At 44.4% G+C, this 18,121-nt stretch overlaps 1 protein-coding gene across 1 annotated transcript in view; it reads left to right on the forward strand.

Annotated features, from left to right (window-relative positions):
• The window catches only part of Fkbp9 (FKBP prolyl isomerase 9), a 49,540-nt gene that overhangs the window by 27,458 nt on the left and 3,961 nt on the right, over positions 1-18,121 (forward strand). Inside the window, exons 6-9 of the mRNA XM_028861522.2 lie at positions 1,777-1,922; positions 10,719-10,905; positions 15,753-15,898; positions 17,884-18,047. Of these exons, the coding sequence (XP_028717355.1) occupies positions 1,777-1,922; positions 10,719-10,905; positions 15,753-15,898; positions 17,884-18,047 (643 nt within the window). The remainder of the gene's footprint in view (positions 1-1,776; positions 1,923-10,718; positions 10,906-15,752; positions 15,899-17,883; positions 18,048-18,121) is intronic.

Here is an 18,121-nt window from a genome sequence, read left to right on the forward strand (position 1 = left end):
TGAAAATGTTTTCTATGCCTTGAACATGAAATTCTTCTCCTTTTCCTGTAGCTAGATTTGGGTTTTAAATTATATTCCACAGATCTTGAATAATCTATTCATATTCTATTACTTAATCTGTCTTTGATTACACTTTCTCTGCCTTGTCTTCAAGCTCTGATACTCTGTCTTCCTGTTGATCCCCTCTGCCGGTGAGTCTCTCAACTTAGATGACATACTGAAATTTTCATTTCTCGTATTTCAGTTTTGATTTTTTTTCAGTATTTTTAAAAATTACATGTATGAATGTTTGTTTGTGTGCACATTTATGTACACATGAGTGCAGGTGTCTGCAGAGGCCACATTCCCATGGATCTGAAGGTACAGGAAGGTTTGAGCCAATAGTCTGGGTGTTGGGAACTGAACTGGAGTCTTCTCTCTTAACCACTAAGCCATCTCTCTGACTCCTCAGTATTTCTCTTTATTAAATTCCACTTTTATATGTTGTATTTACTTCCTTATTTCGCTCACTTATTTCTGTTCTCTCTTAATTAATTCATGAGTTTGTGTTCTCTTTGATTTCCTAGAATATACTCTCAATTATTCTTTTTAATTTTTTTCCTGGGATTTCATCTAATTCATTTTCTTTCTCTCTTTCTTTCTTTCTTTCTTTCTTTCTTTCTTTCTTTCTTTCTTTCTTTCTTTCTTTCTTTCTTTCTTTCCTTCCTTCCTTCCTTCCTTCCTTCCTTCCTTCCTTCCTTCCTTCCTTCCTTCCTTCCTTCCTTCCTTCCTTTCTTTTGGTTTTTCTTTTTCTTTCTTTCTTTTTTTTTTTGAGACAGGGTTTCTCTGTGTAGCTTTGCGCCTTTCCTGGAACTCGCTTTGGAGACCAGGCTGACCTCAAACTCACAGAGATTCGCCTGGCTCTGCCTCCCGAGTGCTGGGATTTAAGGCGTGCTCCACCACTGCCTGGTCTAATTCGTTCTCTATGTAGGCCAGCCTGTGGAATTGGTAATTTTCGATGGAGTCAGGTTGTATTTGTTTTACACAGTCCTTACGTTCTTACACTGGGACTTGTGCATCTGGGCTTGGGCTATGTTTTTGTTCCTGCTCTTTTCACCTTCACCCCTTTTTTCCAGTGGATGTGTCTGCAGTGCTCAAGAGGGACTGGGCTTCGATAGCTTGAGGTGTCGCTTTTGTCAGCTAGAATGGCGCCGAGGGCGCCAGGCCCAGTCCCTAATATTTCTAGAGAGTAGAATACTGTCTCCCCAAACAATTACTGTTAAAGGGAAGGCCCATAAGAAATTACAAGATAAACAAAACACAATCATTGTTTAAACATTAATTATTTTAGGAGGTTGGAAACATTGATAGTACTTTGTATGCTGTGCTGTGGGTATGAGTGGGAAGGGCAAAGCAGAGGAAGACTAGTAGTATTAAGCTGATTAAAAAAAAAAAAGATAGAGGAGAGAAATGTAAACACCAGGAACAAATAGGGAACTGGGAAGGAGATAGGCAACTCCCATCAGCTCTGTTGTGTGTGGCCGTTTCTCACCTTCCTGTTCCTTTTATAATGTGACCGACCATACAGGTGGTAAGTACAATATGTTGTTTCTACAGATGCTCACGTGTTCCGCATTCCAGGGGAGCATATTCTTGGGCTGTGTCCTCAGATTCTATGGTTTAGCTGTGCTGGGGTGTGGTGGTGCCTATGGCCCTTTGGCACTGGGATTCTGAGTAATTCCCACAGCTGCTGTGGGTGTCCCTTATGAATGACCTCACCTTTTCCTTCTTTCTTAGCTACTCCCGGAACCACACCTTTGACACATACATTGGGCAGGGCTATGTGATTCCTGGGATGGATGAAGGCTTGCTTGGTGTTTGCATTGGGGAGAGGCGAAGGATCGTGGTCCCTCCTCACCTGGGCTATGGAGAAGAAGGAAGAGGTGCGTATTACCTGCCCTCCTCACTAACTGGTTGCTTCCCTGTGGCCCAGGTCAGCACTTCTCGAGGCAAAACCAGGAAGCCAAATGCAGTAGCGACTCCACCCCACTGATGGCTTTCATCTCCAGAGCTGCTTGGTTGCAGCTGCGCCCCCCACCCATTTTCCATTTCTTTCAGACAAATTTAAAATCTGCACCAGTGTTGAAAGGATTGCACAGTAAATTCTACTTTGTTTCACCAATTGTTAACATTTTACTCTATCGGTCTGTGTGTCTATCTATGATTATTATATATTATTATATATATACATATTTATTTTTATTTTACATGTATGAGTATTTCACCTGTGTGTATGTAAGTGTACTCTGTGTATGCCTCCTGAGGAGGCCAGGAGAAGACACTGGATCCCCTAGAGCTAGAGTTAAAGTTAATGAGCCGCTGTGTGGGTGCTAGGAGCTGAACCTGGGTCCTCTGGAAGAGTAGCCCGTGTTCTTAACTGATGGGCCATCTCTCCGGCCCCAACATGTTACTCTAGTTTGACTGCCTTTATATTTCTTCATTTATTTTAAATAAAGCGGTTGAAAGTAAGTGTAACTTCACCCCTGCCGCTTTGGTTTTTATTTTGCACACTAAGACTCCCCCCCAACCCCCATTTAACCTCACAGTTCAGCAGCATTAGTGAATTTAGTGAGTTGTATAGCCAGCACCTGAACTCGAGGGACATTTTGTCACCTTAGGAGCAAACTTCCTTTAAAAAAAAATTGTAGAAGTAGCTAAGTGTGGTGGCACAGACCTGCAGTCCCAACACTTTGGGGGTAGAAGCAGGAGGCTCAGGAACATAGTCCTTCTTGGCTACATAAGGAATTTGAGGCTAACCTGAGCTTAATGGGACCTTGCTTCAAAACCAAAAACAAGCAAACAAACAAACAAAACACTACCAAAAAAAAAAAACAAAAAACAAAAAACAACCCAGACAAAGCAGATGCAGATAGTATATTTTATCTTTGGGATAAAAAAAAAAAAATAGATAAATAAGACCTCTAGATCTCCCTAAATCACACCATGTGAAATTAATGCTACTGTGATAGATGTTAGGGTCCTGGAGAAGCCACACAAAAGACCACCATCCATGTATGCAATCAGTAAGAGGGTTATTATTCCAGGATGCTGGAGTTGACCATCCCACACAAAGGCAAATTGGGATAACCCAGAGAGGAGCCTGAAGGCTCCTTTTAAGCACAGCCAAGGGAAGTTAGGTCATCTTTGATCTCATTGGCTTAAGGAAGTGGCAATCGTATTAGTATGATCTAATTGGCCAGGGCTAGTCAGGGGCTGGTTAAGGCTATAGTTTTTCCTTTTTTGGGCAGGCCTGGACAAGTTCCACGCTTTGTCCTTATTTGATTATCTGCTGACGCTGGCTCAGTCCTGGCCTGGCCTGGTATGGCATATACCAGGCCTCCTCGTCCTTGCTGTTGTAGGTGTTGTTGGAGACTCATTGTCCTTTGTTCGTGGCTCTCTCAGAAATTGCTTGTTCAGTCTCAGGAAACGGAAATTGAGGCTTGATTTCTGAGAGAAGACTGAGCAGCCTGTTATGGCGTCTGTTTGGTATTGGAGAAATTATTTTGGCCACTCCACGTAGTTTAAAGGATATTTATTTAATGGCGTAACTCACAAATTAAGTAATGGGTAGGTCGCAGGGTCTGGGGAAGGTGTAACGCAGTCCAGCGGTGTTCTCCAGAGCTCTGCACAGTCCACCTTCACAGTTCAGCGTCCCGGCACAGAGAGAGCGCACAGAGAGAGCGCTGGCCCATCCAGCTCTCGGGTCCCCAGGCGCCTCCCCTCGCCCCGCCTCATAGGCGTGACAGTTGCCAGACTCTCAATGGGGGTTGGAACTTCCAGATCCAAGCTGAAATGGCTACCCACTACAGTTTGGTCCTCTCAATAGACATACTACATAAAATGTGTCCATGGATCTCTGACTATTTCCTTATTAAAAGGGTATTTGCTGGTGTGACCTTGAAGCAGGGATTGTGTTCTGGATTATCCAGATGGCCCTGAAATGCTTTGAGGGTCTTTGAGGGAGGCAGGATGTGAGCTGGATGGGAGTTAAGTAAGCTTGGCTCAGACAGAGGCCATGGCCATGGTCACTGATGCAGGTCGCCTTTGGTCAGGGGAGAAACAAGGGAACTCTCTCTCCTGAGGCCCCCAAAAGGAGCTTATCCGCGGCCGGTGCCTTTAAATTATGCCTCTGACTTCCAGAGCTGCATCTGTTTGCTTGTCCTCTTTCCCAGTCTCTTCCTGTCACCTTGCCCCCATCTCTCTATCTTCCCCTTCCCTTCTCTCTCTTTTCCTTAACAGTGCTAGGCATGGAACCCAAGGCCATGTGCAGCTTAGGCAAATGCTTCACTGCCGGCTTCATCCCCAGCTCAGATTTTGTGGTTTCAAGCCCCCAAATTTGAGGTAATTTCTTATCCCAGTAGTAGACATTTCTGTACATTTGGGTATATCTGTAAGTTAAAAAAAAGTATATGTGCTCATTATGGGATATGTGTCTATATTCATGGCTCTTGGGAGGTGGAGGCAGGAGAATTGAAAGTTCGAGTCTAACCTGGACTATGTAGGTAGGCCTTTTCTCAAAGACAGAGGGGAAGAATAAAGAAATATCTACCTATACTGATATATACTGAAAGAGGTTATCTTTTCATCATATTGTGTTGTAACCCCTCTCGTCACCCAGGTGGATGTGAACAGTTTTATATGTCAACAGGTATTTTTTTGGTTGTGCACCTAGCCTTTAACAGCCAAGCCATCTCTCCAGCCCATCAACGGATACTTTTAATAGCTACCTAGTATTGAATGTTTGAAATCATGTTTCTATTTGTTTTTGTTATTGTGTTTTTTTCCTCTTGCATTAATTCTTGCCGACTTGCTTAGACTTCCTTAGGGATAATTGATGCAGTTTTTTTTTTTTTTTTTAAATCATGGTTTTATATTCTTTTTGCTGCTGGAATTCTGGCTGTTCTCATTGCCTGAATATACTCACTTTGTTAGCCCTCTTCCTGATTTCTATTCACATATGATAGGGATCTTGGGAATTTTCTTAGATTTCCTCACAGAAGATCCAAGATGAATCAAGTTGATTGGAAGCTAGAGGGTACGACTGAGAAGTATTTTTTTACCTCTCTGACTTAAACTTCTGATTTTCTGGGCCATAGGGGATCATACTTTAAGAAATCGGAGCTGTCAATGTATGCTGTAATCTCAACACTCAGGAAGCAGAGGCCGAGGTCAGAGACTTAGGAGTTATAGGTTATCCTCAGTGTCTTAGTTACTTTCTATTCCCGTGATAAGACACTGTGACCATGGCAACTGGTAGAAGTGTTTACTCGGGGCTTATAGTTTCAGAGGGTTGGAGTCCGTGACGGCAGAGCAAAGGCATAATAATGCAAAAGTTTGGTGGCATGATAGCCAAGAGCTTAGCTCTGTGAGTAGGAGGCAGAAAGAGTTAACTAGGAATGGCATGGGCTTTTGAAACCTAGTGACTCACTCCTCTAACAAGGTCACATCTTCTAGTCCTCAAATGGTTTCACCCACATGGGACCAAGCATTCAAATATATGAGCCCATAGGGTCATTCTCATTCAAACCACTACACTCAGCTAATAGTGACTTTGAGGACAATCTGCGCTACATTAGATCCTGTTCCAAAAAAAAAAAAGAGAGAGAGAGACAGATACAGAGGGAGAGAGGAAAAAAGATGAGGGATATACCTCAGTGGTAAAATGCTTGCCTAGCATACATGAGGCCCTGGGTTCAATCATCCATCATGAAATTAATGAATGAATAAATGAATGAATGAATAGGTAAAATAGGTCTTGCTTCATGTCCTGTTTAGTGTTTTGATACTACTGTTTTATCAGTGCCAGCCAGGTTTTAGTTCTGGTCAACCATACACAGAAGCAGATAGTTTGAGTATTCTTATTTCATTATGACTTGAAGAATAATCCTTCCTGTCTTTAAAAAAAGAACACATAGCCGGGCGGTGGTGGCGCATGCCTTTAATCCCAGCACTCGGGAGGCAGAGGCAGGCGGATCTCTGTGAGTTCGAGGCCAGCCTGGGCTACCAAGTGAGCTCCAGGAAAGGCGCAAAGCTACGCAGAGAAACCCTGTCTCGAGAAAAAAAAAAAAAAAAAAAAAGAACACACTGATGAAAACCATTTGCTTAAAGCATTTTTTTTTTTCCTTTTGGCTCTCCATCAAGTATGAGACTGAGGTCTGCACAGAATTAAATGGGGCTCTGGGAAACCTCCAAAGAATCATAAATGTTATGAGCGAGAGGCTGCTCCATCCTGAATCCCATGTTGAAGTGTAAAACCCAGGTACTCTAGGGGGTTTACTGCCTCGGTGCTCTGGATTAGCACTTTTCTGCCTTGCCGAGTTCCTCAAGGACAGCTCTGGACTGTGGACACTTAGAGTGTTTGCGGCTCTGAAGTGCGACTTTCTTGTTAGAGAAGCGAGCTCCCTTGTGGTTTGCTGGGTAACTGTCTTTTAAACACTTTTTAGGGAAAAAGAAAGTGAACAAAATAATTGCTGTTTTGCCCACTTGTGTCTGGGATTGTGTGTGTGTGTGTGTATGTGTGTGTGTTGTTGTAGATGTGTGTGTGTGCACATAGGTGTTTGCATGTGTGTGCACATTGGGTGGAGGCCTGCGGTTGACGTCAGGTGTCTTTTCTTGATTGCGCTTCCTTCTATTTTTTTCAGACTGAGTTTCTGTGAACCTAAAGCTCATCCGTTTAGTTAGCTGACCGGCCAGTGAGCTTCAGCCTAGGGTTGCAGGCATGTAGTCTGTGCCCAGAGGTTTACATATTCTGGGGATCGGAATTCAGCCTGTCATGCTTGCGTGGCAGACACTTTTGCTGACTGATCCGTGTCCCCAAACCCTCTGGGACTTCTTGCACAAAAGCTCCTGGAAAACTGGAAACAGTTGTGGACACTGTGACTATAATAAGGCTTGTCATATAAACTTGAGGACCAGACGTTTGATCCTTAATACTCACATAAAACAGCCAGATGTGGTGGTTTTGGTGTATACACCGAGGAGGCAGAGACAGGCGGATCCCTGGGGCTCCCTGAGTGAGCCCAGATGACTGGTTGAGTTCCCGAACAGTGGGAGACTGTGTCTTAAAAAGAAAAAGCAAGCAAGAGAAGTGGGCAGCGCTCGTGGAACAACACCAGAATTTGCCCGCTGGTCTGTATACTTGTGCATATATATTTACACATGCATGTTACAAGTGTCACTATAACCACTGTTGAGGTAAGATGGTAAGACCCATACGCGTTGAGCACTTTGCTTAAGGCCACAGGATGGAGCCACAGTTGGACCCACAGCTTTCTAATGTGTCTTGGTCAGAGGACAGGTCCCTCTAGGCAGTGACTTGTTGGTTTCCATATGTTGTGAACTGAGAACTCAAACCAGAAGTTCCAGAGATCTTAAGGGGAATTAGTAAATACCAGGACGTGGAAGAGTGTTCTTCTGGGCCAGGCAGCCTGCTAACAGCCTTTGTGTCCGCCTTGCTGGCTCTTTGAGGGGCTCAAGACTAATCCGTAGGGTTCAAGGCCTAGTCTCTGGTTTTATAGGTGAAGAAATTCCATTGAGATGCACTGAGTAATTTCATGCCCATGTTCTGCGTAGGTGTTGGGCACTCATCACAGTAAGAGAAACAATGACTCCCTGCCCACACAGAACCTAGATCCTCATTGATACCCTCACTGGAATGTTTGTGTCTCTGTGTTAACTGGGCACCTGGGAGACTGAACCACATCAGCTTCCTAGAAGTTGACAGGCCAGCCCACTGTTAATACAATACTCACTGAGTGGGTGTGAGTCTGTCTCTCAGCTGACAAGATGTTTGTGTCAAAGAAGTTGACTTAGTCATCAGCAGAGTGCTTGGCAAACTAGTAGCAGATCCTGGAAATGTGCTGGTCTGGGACCTATTCTGTGTTCTCCTGTAGAAGGCTGTTTCCCAGTGCATCGTGAAGGGGGCATTTTATTTACATTAATCAAGTTTAGTACCTTGCTGAGAAATGTTAGTCAATCACATGCCATTAACATAGTCTTTCTTTCTTTTGTTTTTTTTGAAAGTGTCTCACTGTGTATCCCTGTGGCCTGGAACTTGCTATATAGACCAGGACGACCTAGAATTCACAGAGATCTGCCTGCCTCCTGGGTTCTGGGGTTAAAGGCATGTACCACCATGCCAAGCCATAGTTTTTCTTAATCATAGTCACCTAGGAAAAGAAATCCCTGGTCCTTCTCAAGCCAGAGGTTCTTGAATGTTGGTGCAGCTGAGAATCACCTGTGGTGTGCAGGGGGTTGAGTGGCAGTGGACCAGTTCCCAACCTTGTTCTCCATCCAGACAACGTTGAGAGCGAGCGCCCTTAAAGCCCCAGAATAAGGCTGAGGCACTGACATTTTAAGTTTTCTTTTTGAGACAGGGTCTGTCTATGTAGCCCAGGATGACTCAAGAACTCAGAATTCTTCTGCCTCAGCCTTCCTCTGCTGCTATTATTTTAAAGGCTTTCATGTGATTTTTTTTCCAGTATACCTTTTTTTTTGTATCCTTCAGTGGTGAAGTATTACATTATTTGATTTTTTTTAACTGTCATGAACATACACATATGAACACATGAGCAACATTTTTACCTTTTTTTGTTTTTTTGAGACAGGGTCTTACTGTGTAACATTGGCTGGCTTGGGGCTTGGGATTTTTATGTAGATCAGGGTGGCCTTAAACTTATTTCTCTTCTTGCTTTTGTCTCCCAAGTGCTGGGAGTAAAGAGATTGTGGTTCATGTCTTTCCCATTTTAACCATTTTTACAATTCAGAGAAATTAAGTATATTCACAATATTATTGGAGTTGCTGGGGTCAAAACCTGGGCTCAGGAAGCCCTACGAAGTTCAGTTCAGACTCATCCCCGATGTACCAAGGAGAGAGGTAATAATAAATAATTCATCACTTCCCTGATGAAGAGCGGAGAAGTGAGATTGACTCCGAGGGGTCACTCTGGACAGATGAAGTAGTCTGATAACCCCTTCCCACACGTCCACCTTCAGTGAATTGACAGGGAGAGGTACGTGTAACTGAGCAGTCCTGGTCATGATGTGGTCCTGCCCATCACTGACTTCTGTCTTGGCTACAGCCTCTTCCAAAAGGCCATTTATTTATCATCACTTTTTTTTATTATTAACTTTATCAATAGCTGTCCTGAAGAGCCACCTGGCCTGGTGGGCTGATCAGGGATCCTTTATAGACGGGTGGCTGCCTCACAAGTGGAGGTTTGTAGTCTGTGGACAGATGACCACAGAGAGATCCTGACCCTAACCGGAGTTTCCTCACCAGGCCAAGAGATGCTGATTTCAAAAACAAAGGTCATTACCCTTTACCCTGTTCTTATCACTGAGAAGATGATCACAGAGGCCATCTGGCCAGTGACCAAGCTCATGGTTGATAATAAAAGAAGCTACTTTACCTAACAACTATGAAAAGCAAGGTCTGAGTGAAGTTAAATAGGGAGCTGGCTGTAGGTCTGCTCTCAATGCTTGGCTTCAATTTTGTGCTGGTTTTTTTTTTTTTTTTTTTTTTGATTTTTCGAGACAGGGTTTCTCTGTGTAGCTTTGCGCCTTTCCTGGGACTCACTTGGTAGCCCAGAATTTTGTGCTGTTTTTAAAAGATTTATTTATTTTATATTTGGGAGTGTTTGCTCCATGCATGTATGTGTGCCACATGTGTGAAATGCCTATGGAGGCTGGAACGAGAGTTGTAGATGGATGCGAGCCACTATGTGAGTGCTGGGAATAGAACCCAGGTCCTCTTCCAAAGCAACGAGTGCTCTTAACTGCTAAGCCATCTCTCTTATCCTTGCTCAGCTTTGGTGTTAAAGCTTACCACTTAGTGTTTTTTTAGTGTATTTACACTGAGGGTGCAGACTTTTGACAAGACCTGTTCCAAAAGCCCAAACCAAAAAAAACCCACAAACACAACAACAACAGCCACAGATGCGAATATCTTGGTCTTATTATAAAGCACACATTTCTCTATGACTCTTAACTTTGGGCAAACCTTAAATTATGCACTAGTTTCCCTATTTGTATATTGAAAATATAAGATTATGACAAGTATTAACTAATATATATAAGTTATAGGTGGTTATTAAATACCAGGCACTCATCCAAGTGCTTTATGCCCTGATTATGCCCATCCTGTGTGGAACAAGCTGGGTGCATTGTAGACATTTTCTGACTCTTAGTACGCTAACATAAGGGGTGTGCATGGTACAGTCTTTTTCTTTTATGAAATTTATGGTAGTTCTGCTTTTCTTGAGTAGTAGGTTGGACACTGACCTACTGTTATTCTACAGTTCATTTCCCATGCTGCCTCTTCTGTTGGGACAGGGCAAGCCCTCAGTTGCATGGGCATGAGTTTCCTGATCCGCGTTTCACTTAGCCATGCCTCTTTTCATGCTTAATAATTGGGGCAGTGGGTTTGTCTTAAATTTGGATTCAAAGTATACTCATAATTAGTTTCGTGAATCCTATCAACTGTGCCTCAGTTTCCTCAAGGGCAAAATGAAGATTAGATTACTTCTGACATTCCTTTTGGCTTCCTTTTTCCTAGTGCTCCTGCGATTTCATGCCTGGATCCCTGTGTTCCTTGACAAGACACAGCTGCTGGTCCTGGGGAGGCAAGTGTGCCGTGACTTGGTGGGCTTATTCATGAATTCCCTGTGTCTCTCCTTCAGGGAACATTCCTGGCTCAGCTGTGCTGGTGTTTGACATCCATGTGATTGACTTCCACAACCCTTCGGATTCCATCAGCATCACTTCCCACTACAAGCCTCCTGATTGCTCGCTGCTGAGTAAGAAGGGGGATTACTTGAAATACCACTACAACGCCTCCCTCCTGGATGGGACTCTGCTGGACTCCACGTAAGGGTACCTGGGAACCAGATGTGGAGGGAGCTTTTGATAGTAGTTTTCACTGTCTTCCCCCTCTTCGTCAGACACTGGGTAGGGGTTGCTTGGTCCAACCCTCCCTAATGTGTAGTGTAAGCCTTCTCAGTGCTCAGTGAATCATTCTGAGAGTTTCCTACCAAAGATCTTCTTGGCTGTAGACTGTTTCTTACCTGGTGGAACTTTCTTTCTCAAAGTCAGATCTAGATTTAATAACCAAGCCCTTGGAGCCAGATGTAGTGACATCAACCTGTAATTCTATTGCTCGAAAAGCTGCCATAGGAGATAGAAGGTTAGAGGCAAACGCAGATGCGTACTGAGACCCTTGAGTAAGTGTTGTTTTTATATAAGATGTTTTATTTACCAATAAAGACCTGGGAGTCAGATGTTGGGGTGAAAACCTGCTAGGTCAGAGAAGCTGCGAAGCAACCAGCTGACCTCCCCTTTTGGCTGGAGACCCAGCAAGAGAAGCAAGTGTCTCTCTACTCATCTCAAACCAAAAAGGCCTGTGAGTTTCTCAGTCCCTCCTTACTTCTTCCTGTGCATCCTTCTGTCTTCCTGGATCCTCTGTACTCTATGGCTAATTCTTGTCAGCTAGTCACTGACTGCGCCCCCAGATCCAAGGTTAATTTTGTTAACACGGTCTTGGAGTTTCACAGTGTGATCAAATACCCCACAAGTAAGAGCTAGTGTTGGGGTCTGATGCCCAGGGCTTTCTTTGTCCTAGTCTGTTACAGAAGCTCTGTCCTCACTGGGGTCCCACCCTGCACAGTGGCACAGTCTACAGACTGCATGGCCTCTTTGCTGGCGAACATGTGTCGCTACTTACATGTCCTTCTTGTTCTCAAAACCATCCCTGAATTCCTGGGAGGAATCACTGGTCCTGCTTCTTCAGTCTCCTAACACTTTTTGTATTTTTCATCCCCTGGCTTTATTATTGTGTCTGTTATGATCTGAATACTGTAGGGATACGTGGTTTGCTTATTGATATTTTTTCTTTTGTGTACCCAGTATCTGTAACACAAAAGGATCATTTTATAAATGTTAGGTGATAGAAATAAACCTGAAAATAATAAAATATTGTAAAAACAGGTTTGCTTACTGTGACTCTTCAGTCTCAAGTGAATCTAGAAGTTCAGCCGGTCTCCTCTCTGGGAAAGGACATTGTCAGACTTTATATTTCTGTAGAAGAACGTCTACTTTTGTGCTGAGCCTGATTCAGATCCCTGAGTCCCAGAAAGGGTTTCTGGATTCAGATCCCAGAAAGGGCTTCCTTCGTGTAAGTAAGGGTTGCTGTTTGTTCCGGGCATGGAGGTGCCTCTCTTTTACCTGTCCCTCAGCCTTCTAGCTCTGACAGTCTGGCTTTGGACTATGAGGTCCTGCATGCTGATACATTCGATGTTGTTTCATCAAATCTAAATAAATGCATTCATTGCTGGAAATGCTACTTTATGTAAGAACACAGAGGTGTTTTGCCAGGAAGTAATGATGCTCTGTCTGTCAAAATCACAGAGATGCTAAGATGTATGTGTGTGTGGGAAGTCCACAGTTTAGAATTGATGAAATATATCCTTAACTTTGGTGGCCCTGATTCACAGAGATCTGGCTTACAACAGGCCTTGCAGAGTAATTCCGGCCAGTGGTTGTGGGAAATATTCAGAGGTAGTGGGAGTGCCTAGTGGCCCAGAAGGTTAGCACAGTGGAAGTCCCTGCTACTGTCTCTGCTCTACTATTCAGACCGAGCAAAGGGGAGTGAGGGTGAGAGATGAAGGACTTCTTCCTCGTTGGTGCAGGATGTGCTTCTGTGGCCGGAGATCAGACTTCCCACTCTCTGATGTGTTGGACGGAATCACCATATTCTTATTGAATGGGAACCACAGGATGCAGGGATCCTTTTTTTTTCCCTCAAGATTTATTTATTTTTTATGTATACAGTGTTCTGTCTGCATGTATGCTTCTTTTTAAGAGCAACTTCACTTTGTGCCTCCACAGTCGTTTGTGTTACATGTAAATCCACAGGCAAGCGCAGTGGCCATACATCCTTCCTGGTCTCTTTAGTGTGTGAGATTACAAATGAAGGAATCATGGGAAGGCAGGCAGGCACCTGCCTTCCTGGTGCTACCTCAAACCCTACCTGGGTACAACAGATACAGCCACTTCACTGGTGTAGGTGCCTGTTAGGGTTTCTGTTGCCGTGCTGAAACACCATGACCAAAGCAACGTGGGGAGGAAAGGGCTTATTTGGCTTACACTTTCCGTATCACTGAAGAAAGACAGGACAGGAACTCAAACAGGGCAGGGACCTGGAGGCAGGAGCTGATGCAGAGGCCATTTGAGGGGAATCCTGCAGGTGTCCAGGCAGGGAAGTGAACTACGGAGAGATGAGAACTTGGTTCAAATTGACTTTGCCACCCTGGATCCAGACTCCGGGGAGTCTGATATTAGGCTGTTTATTCCCAGCAAATTTAAACACAGTGTCATCTGGGAAAAAAAGTTTTCCTGGCTATAAGACAATTCCTGGTGTGCAAGGAAGCATAATTACATAGAAACTTGATTCAGGGTACATGGCCATTTTTTCCAAGAAGATAGGTTCTAGAGATAGGCTCCCTGTACTAGCTTAAAAGCCTAAGGAAGGCTCTGGCCTCGTGTTGGTCATATAGGTAGTGTAGAGGTCATTTGGGCTATTAGCCACCTCTGGTCCTGTTTGTGGGAGCTTGGGCGAGCCCCTGGCTATACAGATAATATAAGGGTCATTTAGACTATTAGGTGTCTCCAATCCTGGTTATGGGAGCTTGGGGAGTTCCTAGCTGTAAGGGTCATTTAGATTGCTAGCCACCTTCCAGTCCTGGTTGTAGGAACTTTGTATGGCCTGGTCCAACAGATAACGTAGATCACCAGGCTATTAATCATTTCCCAGCTTTCTGGAAAAACAGGTTATACATCCTTCCCTTTGAAAGAACAATCCTGGGTGCTTAACCTTCCTGGGTTCCCTGGAAATCTGTGGGCACAAAGACCTTCGTGTTCCTAACAGCCATGGTGGAGGGGTGCTGTTTACAGGCTTGCTTCCCCATGGCTTGATCAGCCTGCTTTCTTATAGAACCCAAGACCACATCCCAGGGATGGCACCACTCACCATGGGCTGGACCCTCTCCCATCATTCACTAATTAAGAAAATGCCTTATAGGTTTGTTTGCAACTAGATCTCATGGAGGGATTTTCTCAATTGAGGTTCCCTCCTCTCAGCTGACTTTAGCTTGTGTCAAGTTGACATAAAACTAATCAGCACAATGCTGCTTCCAGGAGACATGGAAATTCCAATGGGAGACTGGGCAAGGAGCCAGAGAGCTAAGGAGACTCATGACAGGAAGCAGGAAGCCTGGGGGTGGGAGAACACAGAGGAATGTGGCTGGTGTTTGACAATCCCACAGAATAAGTAAATAAACAAAAATAAAAAGACCCTAGAGAAAAGAAGTAATGGAGTTGTTTGCTTAGAGGATTCTCTTAATGTCTATGTATTTCAGTTGGGCATTTGTTACGGAGTAAGCAAGGTCTTGGCTGTTCTGTAAGCCGCAGAGACCTGTACTGCTTCCTGCTGGGACCTGGAGAGAGGCAGGCAGCATGGAGATTATTCCTGGTTGCTAAGAAAGGCTGACAGCCAGTGGGTCAGAGGTGGCTCCTCTGCAGGCCCCTCCTGAGGACATCCTTGTCTGTGCTGGCTTTGTCCTTTTCTTCCTAGGTAGGGGAAGCACAGGGTCTCCTTGGGTTTGCTGGCCTGGGGAAGGAGGGAAGGAAGTGGCGGTCCTGGCCTGTGGAGGCTGGGAGGCCTGGGAGACTGTAACCCTAAGGAGACCTCTGCTCCTTGTCACCGCCTGGGGATGGGCACCAAGGGAATAAAGAACACACTAGCTGTTGTTTGCCTTTTGGGAAATGGTAGGAGTGCTGTTGGTTTTGAAGTAGTAGATTGACTTTCAGTCACGGCTGAGGCTGTGGGGCCCACTTCTTAGCTGGGTCTCCAGGATCCCTGAACTTTGTGGTTAACGAAATTCTCAGTGGGATCTGTGGAGTTGGAGATGGCACAGACCGAGGTGCCTCACACTCCTTTCTTTGCTTTCCACCATGTCAAGCGTATTTATTATTGACTATTATTATCTACATTATAGACAGAGAAACCACGGTTCCATTTCCTAGGTCAAATGAAATGGCAGAGCCAGGATTCTTTTGAGTGCTCTTAATGGCTGGGCCACCCCCATTGTCCACAACCAGGATTCTACCTCAGGCTTTGAATCTAGAAGCCATGTTCCTAAGCTTGGTTCTTGCCTCAATGTTAGCACTTTGGAGTCTGAGGCAACAGGATCAGAAGTTTGAGGTCATCCTGGGCTACATGGTGATTTCAAGGCCATCCTGGGCTACATAGTGTTTCTAAATAAGTCAGTAATAAAATAAAAGTACAGGCTCCTAACTACACTATGCATACTATACTCTTATAAAATGCCTGTTTAGATACAAAGAACCTACTTCTAGGAGCCACTGGCGAGCCAGTTGTCGCCAGGAATATATCCATGTAGCTCAGTGCTCCCACTTCATTTGTACCAGAATTCCTGTAGGCTCCCTCATCGCAGTAAGATCCCAAACCAGTGTGTTCCTGTACTGTGGAACAGCCATCTTGTCTTGATTTTCATGCCTTTGTCAATTTAGAAACGGGCAGGCTGGTTGTTTTGCAGTGTGTCTCGCTGTGGGTCTCTCTGAAATTTCTTCAGAACTGTACGTGTTGAGCAGAATACCCTCCACCACCGTTGATAGGCACTCATTTCTTCTCTTTTTAGGTGGAACTTAGGAAAAACGTATAACATTGTGTTGGGATTTGGACAAGTCGTGCTGGGGATGGACATGGGTCTCAGAGAGATGTGCGTGGGAGAAAAGCGAACAGTGATCATTCCACCCCACCTGGGCTATGGAGAGGCCGGTGTAGGTAAGTGGGGTGTTCGGGAGTGCTGGGAAATTCCCGATGGGCTTTTGGCGCCGTAAGTAGAGCCATGGCAGGCTTCTTCATGTCAAACCCGAAGGGTTGGTGGGTTTTGGGGTTTCGTTTACTTTTTTAGGTATTGAGCATTTTTGTTTAAAGACCCTGTGAATTTTGTTTAAAGACTCATGTCACTGTCCTGTGACTGCCTTGAGAAAGATCAAGCTTCAGGCAAACATACCATCTGCCAGGCTTTGGGTGATTTGGGGTCAGGCTGCCTGCTTCTGTAGAACTGTTACCTGGGCCAGGTAGCGTGCTGAAGGCCATTGCTGTTCACGGCTCTCTAGCCTGGAAGTCAAGGAAGATGCTGTATGCTAGAGATTGCTTTTGAGTTCTGGGAAAGCCAGCCACGGCACCCTTACAGGGGTGACGCCATTTTACTTTATTATTTCGTGATTCCAGAACACTCCTTTACGGTGTTTTTATAGTGCTGACAGCTGGCGCCGAAGGGTGCCAGCTTGTAAAAGTGATTGGCATGCTGGGTTGATTTTCTTTTTCATAAAAACAAAAATCATTAAGAAAATATATCAAGTGCTGTCTGCTCCTCTCACTTATCCCAGGAGATGCTTCAGACAAGTTGTGTGTGTCCTTTAAGACTTTGCTTATGACGTATAACTATATTATATACTGTATGTAAAATATAATTTGGTGGAAAAGCTTGTGCTTGACATGCATGAGGCCCTGGATTTAATCTCCAACACCAAAAATAAAAACAAATTTCAAAACTATAATCTAAAATTTTTAATAATTATAGTACTTCCTTCGAGTCTTCTTGACCTTGAATTGTGTATCATTTTCAGGCATTGTTATTGTCCTTAAAGTTCTGCTATTAAATTGATCCTAAAATTCTTTAATTGGGGTTGGGAGTGTATTTCAGTGATAGAGTGCTGGCTGGACATGTGTGGGACCCTGGCTTGATCTCTGGCACCTCAAAGGAGAAAAAGATTCTATATTCTTACAGATGTTTTGTTTTTAACCAAAAAATAAAGCAAGACATACTTTTTTTTTTCCTGTGGTTTTTACTGTTTTGGTTTTCTGAAGCAACATTTTACTATGTAGCCCAGGCTGGCCTCAAATTTTCAGTCTTCTTAGCTCAGCCTCCTAAGAGCGAGGATTATAGGCATGGGCTAACATACCTGGCTTAAGAATTCCATGCTGTCTTTCATTTTGTATTCCACATAAACATAGAATTGATTCATTTATGTGTGTGCATGTTTGTGTGGGTCACGTGTATTTGTGAATGCATGTGTGTGTATGTGTGGGACCAGAAGACCATTCTGAGCATCTTTTCTTAGGTGCCATCCACCTTGGTGGTTGAAACAGGGTCTTGCACTAGACTGGGACTTAAGTGAGCCAAGCTGGATGGGCTCAGGGATCTCCCCATCTCTGCCTCTCCCCTGCTTCCTCAGTGCTGGGGTTCTGAGTGTGTGCTACTGTGCCTTGCTTAAATGTTTTGTTTAACTTGCATTGATTGATTGATTGATTGATTGATTGTGTGTATGTGTGGAGGTCAGAGGCCAATCTGTGGCATCAGTTTCCTCCTACCATGTTGGTCCTGGGAATCTTACTCAGGTTTGGTGGAAAAACACCTTTTTTGCTGAGCCATTTTTGCCTGCCCGTGCCTGACATGGGTAATGGCAACCAAACCCAAACTAACTTCCTAAGCCTCTACATTTAGTTTGCATATAAACTGAGACCCAGGTTTCAAGAAATGACATACATCCTTCCTGTATGGGATATTCAGGGATCTAGTTTATTTCATTCCTTTAAGAAAATACCCAGTCATTGTCCTTTAAGCTGATCTCATGCTTCTATGAGGGGGCACCAGCAACAGCTGGAATTAGTAGCCTCCTTGGGTATGGCAGCTGGAGACTGGGGAGGGCAGCACAACCACCGGCCCGTGGGTTAACACTATGTTCTACCTTGTTGAATAGATGGAGAGGTGCCTGGCAGTGCCGTCCTAGTGTTTGACATTGAACTGCTGGAGCTTGTGGCTGGCCTTCCGGAGGGGTACATGTTCATATGGAATGGCGAAGTGTCTCCCAACCTCTTTGAAGAAATCGACAAAGATGGCAATGGTGAAGTCCTCCTGGAGGAGGTAAATGGCCCTTGTAGGAGTTGTTCAGGGGCCTTCTCGGGGCAGGAGTCCATTCAGTGTGCCCAGGACAGAAC

The sequence above is a fragment of the Peromyscus leucopus genome, chromosome 3, assembly GCF_004664715.2.
Source record: "Peromyscus leucopus breed LL Stock chromosome 3, UCI_PerLeu_2.1, whole genome shotgun sequence".
NCBI lineage: Eukaryota > Metazoa > Chordata > Mammalia > Rodentia > Cricetidae > Peromyscus > Peromyscus leucopus.